The sequence below is a fragment of the Phalangium opilio genome, unplaced genomic scaffold (assembly GCF_054372755.1).
Source record: "Phalangium opilio isolate 3A_F unplaced genomic scaffold, DU_Popi_V2 ptg000209l_1, whole genome shotgun sequence".
Classification (NCBI taxonomy): Eukaryota; Metazoa; Arthropoda; class Arachnida; order Opiliones; family Phalangiidae; genus Phalangium; species Phalangium opilio.
Genome location: NW_028324217.1, coordinates 4,947,482 through 4,960,671, shown reverse-complemented (window position 1 = coordinate 4,960,671; position 13,190 = coordinate 4,947,482). Strand labels below are relative to the sequence as shown.

Sequence of the window (13,190 nt, the reverse complement as noted above, 5' to 3'; positions counted from 1 at the left end):
TGCCGACCCTATAGCGCGAAAACAAATTTCCTCACGCGCATTCTTCATCCATGGTCATAGGTTTTCGTAAAGCGACGCCTGGTGAGGCGCTGTCAAAGGCTTAGTGCAGTCTAAATAGGAAGATTTAGTGCAATACCGAGTGTAGTCAATTCTCGCTTGTTGTTCTCGAACTAGCTCGAGCTGTTAGTCTCTAGCATTACGAAGTATATGAAGTTTCATATTTATGGAACATATCTTATAAACTTTCGTTCATAAGCTTACTATTTACTTTATTCCCAAAGCACACAGTTGAAATAAATATCGAGTTTCGAAACCCAAGTGTTAGTTGTTAGTAGGGTTGTAAATTTTCCGGAAAAATAAAACGCGGAAAATTTTCCGGAAATTTTTCCGGAAAATTTCCCTCTTCGCGGAAAATTTTCCGCTAATCGGAAAAATATAAAACTAGCAGTTATGTGAGCTTTGAGTCAATTTATCTAACTTTTAAAGATTTAAAACATTCTCCAGTTATTTTGCCATCTTTAGTAGATCTATTAAAGTACCACCAAATATTAGTGGTTGATTTTCCCATAATTTGTGACTTTAAACAGGGTTAACAAACTTAATAACATTAACAACATTATAGAGCTCGGCATTTTCGATCAATTATCCACAAATTGGTGGATAACCGATTATTTATAAACAAATTTGTGGATTACAATACGATTTAACATGTAAGTTCTGAGGATAATTTTCGGGTATGGATAAAGATAAAATAAAGTGGATAATTGATCGAAAATGCCGAGCTCTACAACATACAATGACGCAGACGATCACTATCCTTTATGCCTGATAATTTTAGTTTCACTTGGGTCTCTTAACGGTTAGGTCTCGACTCTCTAACGCCTTATACCGTCATAAGAGCAAACAGTAACCCTATGCATGCAAGCGATAGCAAATGAGTGAGCTTTTCCTATAGAGAATAGGGGTCACTAGACTGTGCCCTTGGACAATTTTTTACCCCTCCGAATTCACCTAAAACAAAATAGTGAATGTTTTGAAAAGAAAGGCAATTGAAAAATTTTAAAGTTTTAACTTTTTAATTGAAAAACCGGTAGCGGAAAAATACGGAAAATTTTCCGGAAAAATATAGCTCGGTCATTTTCCGGAAAATTTTCCGCTCGGAAAATTTTCCGCGGAAAATTTTCCGACTTACAACCCTAGTTGTTAGTGTCAAATTAAATTAAAAGTTCTCAAATGTTTGTTAATGTTAAATGGACTGTAAATGAGTCATCGGCAGGTGGGTATAAATTTATTATAATTGCGTCAGAGGCACATGACTAAGAAAAGGCGTGGTTCCAAGGAACTTAGTTTGTTTTACTTCGAAAGCTAGCGCTGCAATGGTGCAAAACGTAAGGACTAGTGTGCAGTTCCACTCCATATGGAGTCTTTGGATCTTGGTGTCACATTGTGCCTGTGATGTATTTCAAATAACTTTTACCCAACCGGTGATGGCTACTTTACAGCCCCTTTAACTAAGTTGACAATCTTAACTTAATTTTAATCCTTTATGGATGCTTATTCTGCGTCGAAATGCTAAAACGATCATGCTATAAAAACTTCGAAAAAAATATATTTCTGTTATACGGGAGATAATAGAATTTTCTTTTTCAATTAAGGTGCAAATGAGGTTGGCCGATCAACAGAGAAAAATATTCTGGCTGCTTATTCTCTATGGAATATGAAATTCATTACAGCAGAAGATAATTACTTTAAGTCGTTACATTAGGTATTTTCCTTTTCTGTTCAAATTATTCGGGTTGTGTAGGGCCAATTTTCACGTGATTCACGCTGTGTCTTATCAAAATGAATTACATTACGGCCAATAAAAAAACCATCCTTATACATTAGAGGAAGTATCAAGTCTGATCTAAGAGAGCTACCGTTCCCCTAGAATTTACCAATTTTGGACTTCGAAACTTATCATCACCCAAAACCAAAAACGATTGGTTGGCTTGTGTACAGGTTGAGAAGATGGACGTTTGACTGTAATTTTACATAGTGTCAACAACTAAAGGTTGGAAACTGTGAACGAAGTAAACCTTTTTGTTTTTTATCTATGAACTTTTGTTATTGCAACAAACATATCCAGGTCGAAACTAATTAATGTAAATAAAACAGTACGCGTGACTTGCTAATGAGCCAATCTAATGTATTTTAACTTACTAAGTATACGATAGCTCCACAGCTCAAATCAATAAGCGTGTTTCATGACGAAATTCTAGTGCTCCAGATTCAATGTAAGATAATGGCAACGCACCACGCATAAATAAAATTGTTACAATTACTTTGTTTCGTAAGGCTCTTTAGGTTTGGAAAATAATTCATTTTGGTCGGATTACTAAGTAAAGTTTGTAAGTAAAATTGCTGTTTTTTCCAACCTAATTTTGCTTTGTTTAATACAAAAACGTGTTACGCATTGTGCATCCTCACCTATCATCCTTGGTATATACTCTATGATATAACGAAAGGATAGTGTTTACCGAGCTATGTATTAAACTTTGTATAGCACTTGAATAATTCAGTAATCAGTACTTTCATTTTAACACCTGTAGTTGCTTATCAATAAATTGCAGTAGTTGCATGGTCAGGAAAATGTGGGTAGTGAAAGTCTTTCCGACTTGGAGAGGTAAAATTTTGATTTCCCAACTTGTTTTCATCTGCTAGTTAAGTTACGTTTCTAATTTAGTATCAACACTATACGATTTTCTTCGCATAAATAATTTCACTTCCGTATTAATTTAGAAGTAATATATTTTTAACAAGGGGGAAGTAGAGAAATCTGATTTGCACATATTTTCATTTTAATCGGAAACAGTCTTTTAATTTGGCTAGAAGTTACGTGTGGAATATGCAAATGTAACTGAAGTAAATTGTATTTGCAGTTCAGTGAATATTAAGTTACCTTGAAACGATTTCATCTGATATAATGTACAACGTGGCATCTGCTGACGTAAATAATTATAAAAATGTTCTAAAGCTGTAGCATGAATTTGTTTATGCGCATAAATGTTCTATATCTCTGTTAAAAATCCACTGTCAAAAACAATTTGTAGATACCAATTATGTTGGAAAACGAAGATGGAAAATGGTCAGGACCATATGCAGTTGTATGGGATATATTGCGGTTGTATTTCAATTTTAGGTAAGTGTTGTATTTTTACCTCTCCGAGTAGCGTACGTTACGGAGAGGTTCGGTTCAGTTACGGTCGTGTCTATGTGTGTGTCTGTTGTTTCATCCCCAGGGACCACGTTCGCAGATTGCAAATCACGGTGATCGGCTAGGGTTACGAAATACGTCTAACCTCCCAATGGCTAGGCTTCCACCAATTGTCATTATCCTTAGCTGTGATTCGACACACCCTATATACTACCGATTTGTGAGGCTTACTTTCAAGCGCTAAATTAGTCACACCTCTCAAAAATGATTAGTTGTTGCTTATCAATAAGGAGCAATAATTGCGTATCTAGGTAAATAGGCTTGTAGGTTGTCTTCCACTCGGCTCGGAGAGGTATAAGTCTGTTTTACCAACTTGTTTTTAACGAAATATTATTAGGAAAGTTCAATATTTTGCTTTTGCAGCATTGTAATTATAGAGGACTTGGAATATGGCCACGTTGATTCCGAAACGAATGGAACTGGCATTTTCGGAACTCTAATTCGAAATGTGAGTTACTGTTAAACGATGCCTAGATTTTTTCCCACCATTTTTAGTATCGACACTATTTTCAAATTATCGTTCAACGAAGAAAGTTTAACCTGAAATTTTCTTTTTACCTCCAAAGGGTTCAACTTATTGAAAACGTTTACTTGCAGGAAACCTCTTTCGCCTTACTACCCTTGTACCTTGAAGAAAAGGCGGTACAATGGCTTGATTATACAACAGTTATAAATTTCGAAGAATGGAACATTTTCTCTGGCCCACCTAGAAAATTTCGTCCTGATTATTTCATTTCTTTGAAATCATTTCAAAAATCGGTAATCGTGTTTTCTTTTTCTCAAATTCAATAAGTTTTAAACTTTTCATTCTGGCTAATAATCAACGCCCAGCCCAAACCGCTTTACCTAATGATTGAAAATTTGCACAAAGGTTACTCTTAAGTAGTAGGTTGCACGCATTAAGAAACATTTCTCCAATCCGACGCCATCTTGAAAAATGGCAGCTAAAAATGTAAAATACCCTTTTAATGGAATGTCGTCCGCGTGTTTCAGCCGATTTCAATTATATTTAGTATACTGGTTCCCTCTTCGATGTAACAAAGAGGGAAAGACACGAGGGTAAAACAATACCTTCCATCTCACTTTTCGGCACCTGCGTTCTAGGTGCTTCGGGCTCAGAGAGTCCTACGGATCAACCTTATTGAATGTCCCGATACTAAGGGTTGCCTATCCACTTTCTCACACCGAAGAAGCTTATATCCTATAGATAGGCTTTATGGCTTTTTGGGGTTCGATTTGCCACCATATTTTAAAATGGCGCCTGAAAATGCAAAATCCACTGTTTGTGGAATAACTTTCCCGCGTTTCAACGGATTTCAATTATATCATATATATAATATAATCTGGTTCCTTATTTTCTGTGGACGGGTCTAATGGGGTTTGGGTTTCGATTGGCGGCCATCTTTATAAATGACGGCCCTTTGCTGCTAATATTTTGCTATAGATCAGTCTCTCTTTTATAGTTATGGAACTTGATCCTTGTGGTTTTATTCATGTTTTCGTTATTTTGGGCATCGGTGATGCAGTTTCTAAATAGAGACACATCACTAACTGCATTTCTTAAGAAACTTGGCAACTACATCTTCACTTCATCCGTAATTCTCGTGAACCAATTTCGCCAGGTTCGAATCCATCGTTCTTATGAACGACTTAGCTGGATTTCATGGCAGATGGCGGCAATGGTCTTGTCGCTGTCATTTACTGGTCTCCTATTAGCTAAACTTGCTATGAGAGATGCTGCCATCAGATACGAAAAATTGGAAGACATTTTTTGGACAAAAATATGAAATTGTATTTGACCAAGGAGACTGCTGCTCACGATGACCTAATGGTAATTATTTGATACTTTATTGTTTTGATGTTAAAACAACATAAGTTGATGGAATTTCTAGGGTTGTAACCCTATAAAGCATTTAATTTATGAATATTTTTATGCCTAGACTTCGACGGATCCTGTAAAACACGGTCTCTGGCTAAGAACCCAGAAGGATGGTACTGCCGTACCTTTTAAAGATACTGATGCCTTTAAGACGTTAGACGATATATCCGAAGGAAGATTGGTTTTCATCTTTTATAAAAGAGCTGTGCTATTTTTAAGTATGGTCATATGTGGCCAAACTCCGGAATTTTACTACTCGAAACGCCCATACATGACTCTTACGTCCTCGTTGTTCATGAGAAGGGAACTTAGTGCGGAAACTAAGAAAATCATAAGAAAAGCGTGAGTCAGACCTATCTCTTAAATAAGTTCATAAGATATGTTCCATGAGTTTGTCACTGGTTACTGAGGTCTTGTCATGAAGTGACGTAGGTCATAGATTCTCGTAAACCAACGCCTGGTGAGGCACTGTCAAAGGCTTACTACAGACTAAATAGAAAGACGGACTGCAAAACCACGCGTAGTCAATTCTCGCTTCCGTCGTTCTCGAACTAGCTCGAGCCGTCTCTACCATTACGACGTACAGAAAGTTTCATACATAAACTTAAGGGCTAGAGAATAACGGCCTGTTTCTTTTTATTGATTTAGTCATGTCGAAATCATTATTGAAACTTACTGTCCATTATATTTTTGATTAAAACACCATAACGACCATTAGCAATAGTTGGGGGTAAAATGGTGTCTTGTGTTTGACCATTTAATAAGGGACATTGATGGGAATGTGGACAACAAAGATGTTATATATGCCTTCAAACAAATGGACTGGTAACTTTGAAGCCCTATTTAACGTCCTTGTTGTCCAGAAACCGTATATTACGTGTCAACTGTCAACCCTAGATATGAAGCAGACGACACATTTGAAAAGAACCTATTGAAGCCTAAAACATAGGCCTAATGAAATATCTTGTCTTTTTTAGGGCGAATGTCATCGCTGAAAGTCATATAATGCAATCAAAATTAGAGAAATTGTCGTTCCTTGGCCAGTTATGCATGAACACTGCCACCGACGACACAGTGGTTCTTGCTCCCTTATCGATTGAAAAGTTTTACTTTATTTTGATGTTGTTAAGTTTCGCCGTTACTTTGTCAATACTTTCGCTATGTTTAGAGGCGTATAAATATCCATCTAGGCGGGTACACCCTTTCATTTTAAGATTAGATGCCTTAATATTAAGACACCCACACCCTTAAAATCTATAGTGAAGGACTTGAAGCATTGAATTTGTATTTTTAAAGATTTTTAGCTTATGAGTCATTTTTTACAGTGAGCTAAAGGGGAATTGGTTTCGCAAGAACACGGTCACACCTTTCTGTATTTATTTTCTTGAACAGCAAAAAATAGACACACATTTTCATGCATTAAGCCACTCATTTATATTTAAATAGGTATACTCATTTTTATGTATCTATGCAGAAAAAATGTTCATGTAAATAGGCAAATATTTGATGTAAATAAGCACACACTTTTATGTAAATATGCACACATTTTTATGTAAATAAGCACACATTTTTATGTAAATATGCACACATTTTTATGTAAAAAGGGAAACGTTTTTATGTAAAAAGTAAAACGTTTTTATGTCTATATGCAAACGTTCAAAAGTGTAGACCTATCTGAAAATTTTAATTATACTTCACATTAATGTTCAAATAACTGCAGGAAGAGACCACCTGTTTAATTATAATAAGCTTTTATTTGGATAAATTATTAAGGGGTTAGCTTATCATAATATACCGCAACGATATAAAGCTGCATCTGACCAATTTACCTTATATACAGGGTGTTTCTGAGAAGCCTGCTATAAACTAAGGGTGGGTTCTAAGAGTCAAACTGAGTTTAAAGGGTCAAAGAAGCTATTGTCCCTGAATTATTGATCGTCTTGCTCTTCATTACCATATATTGCGAAATACGCGTATGTGACACGCCTATCATAAAAACATGAAAAGGAAGTTCAGTGTATTGTCATTACTCAGGATTTAAGGGGGTTTAGCAAATCGAATGCTCCTATCTGTAACACGGAATTTTTCCATCTCAGTGATGTGACTTGTTACAATGTGATGAAACTCAAGTTATAAAATATTTGTACACGTTTTTTAATTATCACTTCTACAGCCCTAATTAGTAATAAAGCATTTTAAAGGTACATAAATTGAAGGTAAATATCTAACCCATCCAATAATCACTATTACGCAAATAGCAAACATTGTTGTATATGTATATCCACAAATAAACCATTATGGCTTTTTCTTGTTTTCCATGGCGTTGTTTCATGTCTTGGTAAATACATAAAAATAGAGCGGAATACAGCATATTCAAATATTGCTTAATAATCTATTTCTTTTCCCTTGAATATTTCGAGCTTTTCATACCCTGCTTGCATTCGATTCAAAACAGACCCTGAAGTTAACTTTTTTTTTCTTCAAATATGCATATAAATTAGCAACAACTATAGTAAGTTATATAATTATATAAATTAGCTTGCAATTAAATATTCATTATTATTTTATTGTTAACAGATTTTAATGTTCATTGAGCGAGAAGGAGATTCATAAATTGTAATCGTTTCTCATTCGAGGATAGAACATACTCTGATTAGTGATGAATTTATTTCAGATACAGCTCAGATTTTGGTAAATGAATTTTATCTCTGTTAATATTTTCAAAATGTTTAACGGAATTGCTCAGATTGATTGTATAGACCATTTTGATGTAAATATGAGGGAAAAACACTGGGGTGAAACTTTGCCTTCTATCTCGCTTTTTGGCGCCTGCGCTTTAGTTTTTTTAAATCATGAGAGTGCCCAGAGACGAAAAGAAACCCCCTTGTATGACCCTCTACTGAGCGTTGCCTATCCATTTTTTTACATCGAAAGGTTCCATTGACCCCAATATTACTGGAAGTCCAAAACTCCATAGATAACAGTAGTGGCCGGAGTTTTCGCTATCGTTATCGTCAGATTTTAGCTTAAAATGAACTTTATATTACCACAACCCACCCATAGGGGTAACTGGGCTCGGTTAGAAATTTAATTTTAATTAAAATTTTTTTGAGATCGCAGCCGGGATTCGAACCCGGGTCGCTCACGTAGTAGACGGAAATTCTACCACTGAGCTATAGAGACTTGATAGAAACCCCGAGTTTTTTATTATTTATTTTTATCTCTAAAATGTCAGGGTGATGTGGGGTGGGGTACCTCTTAATCTGTGGGGTCGGATACTTTTGAATTTTTATCTGTGGGGTCGGATACTTATGAATTTGTATGTTTGGGGTTTTTATATTTATTTCCTTTTTATTTATGTGCTAATTAAATAGATAACGATTTTCCCCGTTTCATGTGTTTCGTTCTCGTTCGGTAGCTATCGTCATCTATGTTATGTTTGACTGGAACGTTTAGGCGGTTAATTCAAATGTGGGTTTAGATAGAGCTAACATAGTGTTAAATGAGCGTTATGCGTTTGATCATTTTAGCATTGCTAAAGGTAATTCGAGGGGATAATCACTAAAATGCGTAATCACTATAACTAAACTTTCTCTTTCAAAAGTTTCTGGGCATAAGTCCTTGTTTGAAATTTATAAGATGCGATAAGTGTGCATCGGCATAAGTCTATGTTGTAAACTCATCGAGGGGATTATCACTAAAAACTATCTGTTCTTCGATTCGCCGGAATATTAGAATTACAGCATAAGTAAATTTATACGGTTATAATTTAATCACTGTTTAGACTTTAGAGTAGGGAATCGAGGGGCTATTCACTCTGATTTTATGCACGGTAAATCATTTAAGCATTGAAAAAGATAGCGCTATTCACTCATTAGGGTAAGGTATAGAGGGGTTATCCACTCATTAGGGTAGGGTATAGAGGGGCTATTCACTCGTACGATATGGCTACTATTACGAGCCCTTGGACCGTCTTGTTTTACATCGAAAGGTTCCATTGACCCCAATATTACTGGAAGTCCAAAACTCCATAGATTTAACGTTTTTTCTATATGTTGCTTTCGTTCTCCACTGAGTGAGAATCCGACTATAATGGTCTTAAACATGGTAAAATTAACATATTCAATATTTATACAACAACAGTGAATACATGTAATATTGCATAATGGGTGTACATGCATTATTTTATTTTTCTCTGAAACGTTCTACGACATGACGACTTATTGTATGTGGCATTAATTATGGGAAAAGACCACCTGTTCCTGGTGAAAATGTAGTGCAACGCAATAATTAATAATAATGATATGACGCGAAACCATTTTCCAGCTTGTATTGTTGTTTCTGAGGAATTGTTTTATGGATATTAAGCTCAAGTCATGTTATTATAATATTGTTTACGTTGTTTTTACGGTTATTATTGAAATAGATTTTCTATTTGTGCAGTTGAAACTAGGGTTTGATCGGAGAAGGATATTGTGAGTTAACACTCGAACTTTGTAGTTTTCATTTCGTGAAATTGCGGAAATTGCAGACGTCAGTAAGTTTTTTCAAGACGTCTTCAAAATACTAAGTTCATAATGAATTACGTTGGAGTTACTACTGAGGTATGTTTTTTAATAAATACAACAACAAACATTAGGCCTGTAAACGGTTTATCGATATCAGATAATCCGTCTTTTACCCATGACTTTTGACAATTGTTCTTTCATTATTTTGTACAGATAATGTTTTTCATAGAAGAGCAAGAAGTAGGACCAAGTGTAACCGGTTATTACTCGGTTGTATGGGAAGCTCTAAGTTCAAAATTAAATTTTAGGTACATATTCGTATTTACACATTTTGAAATGAACTAATTTGACAATTCTTTTTTAATTATATAACAATTAAGTGTCAAATTTCATGGTGATATTGATTACGGTGAGGTTCATAACAGCACTTGTGGTTCTGGAATCTTGGGTACCCTTATACGTAATGTACGTTTAATTATACGTTTTTAACCCTAAGTCTCCACCAATCACAGAAATGAATTTTAATAAATTTGATTGAACTGCCAATATTTGTGTTAGGAAACCGATTTCACTATCAGTCCAGTATCAATTACAAAGAAAGCTGTGGATTTTCTGGACTATACTTCAGTAATGAACTACCAGGATTGGAACATAATTTCTGGACCACCTAGAAAATTTACCACCGAATATTTTGCATCTCTGTCGTCTTTTCAAAAATCAGTAAGAAACTTTTTTCTCCTACCGAGGAAGTTCTTATTCTTAAGTTCGGTTTTTAGTTTTGCAATCTTCAGAGCTATAAAAGTATAAATCCGACCTTTTTTGGCTGGCAGGCTGGTTTTCGTGTGGCCTGAGAGAATACACAATATAGAAATTACTCGTTTTTATTTATTTTACAGTTATGGCAGATGCTTATTCTTTCGCTGTTTTTATACTCGCTGTATTGGACAATCCTCACATGGATTTTTAAAAAACATACGAAGCTGCGGGAATTTTTTAAGAATTTTGGTAGCCATTTGTTCGCTTCTACCATGGTACTCGTGAATCAGCATCGAAATTACAATAGTGATTTCCTTTACGAACGTCTTTCACATATTTCATGGAGACTTGCCACCATGGTTTTGTCTTTATCATTTACTGGTATTTTGTTGGCGAAACTTGCTTTGAAAGATGATCCGTACCGTTACGAGGAATTGAGTGACATAATTTCGGATGAAAAGATCAAATTCTATTTGTTGAAAGGAACTCCGCCTTATGAATACCTTAGTGTATGATTAAAATTCCTAACTATATGTGTTACGTAGGGCCTACGTCAAGCTCTTCTTCCATCAAATAGAGCTCAACAGGGCATGCGTGAATTTCTTAGCCTTTTAAATGCATTAGGAATGGTCATAAGAATTTTAGTTGTATCTATCCGCCGAGTCGTTCCACGCTTACTACGTTTAAGCAGACGACAGACAATCACTACTCCAGGAACTAGTAACGCAACTACTTCAGATTTCAGTTCTTGACACGCCCCTACATACATCACTTCAAGACCGATATATTTTATTTAATTCTACAATTTTTTACGCTTTAAGACTTCTGTGGACCCTTTGGAACGACAATCATGGGAAAAATGTACTAAAGATGGAACAGCCATCGCTATAGAGGATGCAAACGCTATAGAGCTTCTTGATGACGCAATGGAAGGTCGAGGAGTTACTATCACGTACAAGAATTCATTTCTGCTTTTTTTAAGCATGAGTTGCATTAATTTAAACAAATGTTACATTTCGAAAGTACCTTATATGAATGTAAGGTCAGTTTTGTACATGCGCAGAGGGCTGGATGCCAATATAAGAAATATTGTTAAGCGCACGTAAGTACAATTTTGATACCTCTTCCCTTAAGTTATAAGGCGAACTACCGTGCACATGCGCAGATCGAGCATTTTTTTACGCGTTCCTGTGACTACTAATCAAATTCACGAAGTTTCTACGTTACATTACTTTAAATACATATCTGCGCATGCGTGAATTTTCACGCAAAAAACATAGGCAAAGTCAACGAGAATTCGCCTTGAACGAATTTTAAGCGAATGTAACATTTCTGTTAGATGCTTAAAACATGTTGTTTCTCATTCTTTAGTGCAAGTCAGATTGAAGAAGGTCAAATTTTGCAATCAGGCTTAGACCATGTAGCATCATTGGGGTACTTATGCATGTCTGCTGGATCAAACCTTGAATCTCCTGATCAACCATTATCAATAGAAAGTTTTTATTTCATTATGATCTTCTACTGTTTCTTGATCACTTTGGCGATTTGCTCTGTAACTGCTGAGATAATTTTTGAGTAGCGGATTGAAGAACTCACGCAATTGTACCAGTGACTTTATTTTAAAATTTTTGTAAATATTACCGTAAGAAACGTCGCAACAACAAACCCCAGCAAGCGAGAGCCTACGATTTACCGTGTCCTCTATCGTCCGGTAATATTATTGAGAATCCAACGAGAACCTAAGAGAAACCTAAGCGCTCGTGGAGAGACGGACTCAATTACTATTTATGGAAAAAATGTTAAAACAAATGGCTTTTTCTCTTTCTAATACTAAGTTTCAAATTTTTAAATAACAAGTTGGGAAAACAAAATATACCTCTCCGAATTGAGACGAAATTAACATGTTTTTCGTAAATAATTAAATAAATGTAATTGATATTAATTATTTTAATCGCCATTAATTCAGTTGAATTTAAGAAACTTAATTCCTAAAATCATTTTAAACATAGCTATTGTTGACATTTGAATTAAAACGTATGCCTCTTTAACAATTTTTCGAAATTCAGGGTATATAACTGATAAGAAAACTCGCAATTGCGTAAACCTTTGGTGGAAGAACTTTCATTGGGAGGCAAGACGTTTCTCGAAACCCTAACCGATCGCTTTCTGGGAATACGTTTGCCCCAATTTGCCAACTGGGAACGCGGTGACAGACACACACACACACACAGAGATACGTCCAGCGTCATACTTCTCCGTAACGTCATCGTCACTCTGAGAGGTAAAAGTCATATTCCAACAAACACATTGATGCATAATCCCTCTAATCTTGCCACCATACAAACTGAATTAAATGAAAAATCTATTAAAATGCAATTGCTAGAAGGCCTCAAGTACCACCTTCCCTCGGAGCCCAACTGTTTTCTCCTTAACTAAATCTTGTAGAACCTATGTTCTTTGAAACTTTGAACATAATTTGACCCAAAGAACACATACACCCTTTTAACTTACGGCGAACTTATCCGAAACACAATGTATGTATCTTAACTATTCATCATCCGACCTTCGAGTCCCTTATTTCCATCAAAAACTCGTGATATTCAGCGTAGGCAAATAAAAATACTATTAAGTGAGGTAGCAAGGATATTGTAAATGACGTGTGACGCGGACGCGTCGCCCCCAACATCAAAATTGCACCAAAACTAAAACATTATCTCAAACTATACTAAAGTAGTTTTAGAAGTAGCACGTCTTTTCTTTTTGTAAATATGACTATGTTGAATCGCAGGGT

General features: G+C 35.5%; 2 protein-coding genes across 3 annotated transcripts; both read left to right on the top strand.

The window, feature by feature from the left end:
- The first annotated feature begins 1,203 nt into the window (after positions 1 to 1,203).
- LOC149618584 (uncharacterized) lies at positions 1,204 to 5,194 on the top strand. The gene is made up of 8 exons (XM_089855059.1): positions 1,204 to 1,765; positions 1,931 to 2,276; positions 2,338 to 2,390; positions 2,922 to 2,989; positions 3,093 to 3,181; positions 3,620 to 3,704; positions 3,854 to 4,015; positions 4,720 to 5,194. Exons 4-8 carry the CDS (start codon positions 2,966 to 2,968, stop codon positions 5,041 to 5,043), a joined length of 684 nt encoding a protein of 227 aa, XP_089711185.1. The 5' UTR covers positions 1,204 to 1,765; positions 1,931 to 2,276; positions 2,338 to 2,390; positions 2,922 to 2,965; the 3' UTR covers positions 5,044 to 5,194.
- A 3,961-nt stretch (positions 5,195 to 9,155) lies between these two features.
- LOC149618583 (putative glutamate receptor) lies at positions 9,156 to 12,167 on the top strand. 2 transcript variants are annotated; one of them, XM_089855105.1, is made up of 7 exons: positions 9,220 to 9,242; positions 9,387 to 9,739; positions 9,857 to 9,951; positions 10,024 to 10,108; positions 10,202 to 10,363; positions 10,540 to 11,501; positions 11,771 to 12,167. In XM_089855105.1, exons 2-6 carry the CDS (start codon positions 9,713 to 9,715, stop codon positions 10,912 to 10,914), a joined length of 744 nt encoding a protein of 247 aa, XP_089711231.1. In that variant the 5' UTR covers positions 9,220 to 9,242; positions 9,387 to 9,712; the 3' UTR covers positions 10,915 to 11,501; positions 11,771 to 12,167. The 2 variants fall into 2 exon arrangements, with proteins under 2 accessions (XP_089711230.1, XP_089711231.1); XM_089855104.1 differs by having other exon boundaries at positions 9,156 to 9,739.
- Positions 12,168 to 13,190: the final 1,023 nt, after the last annotated feature.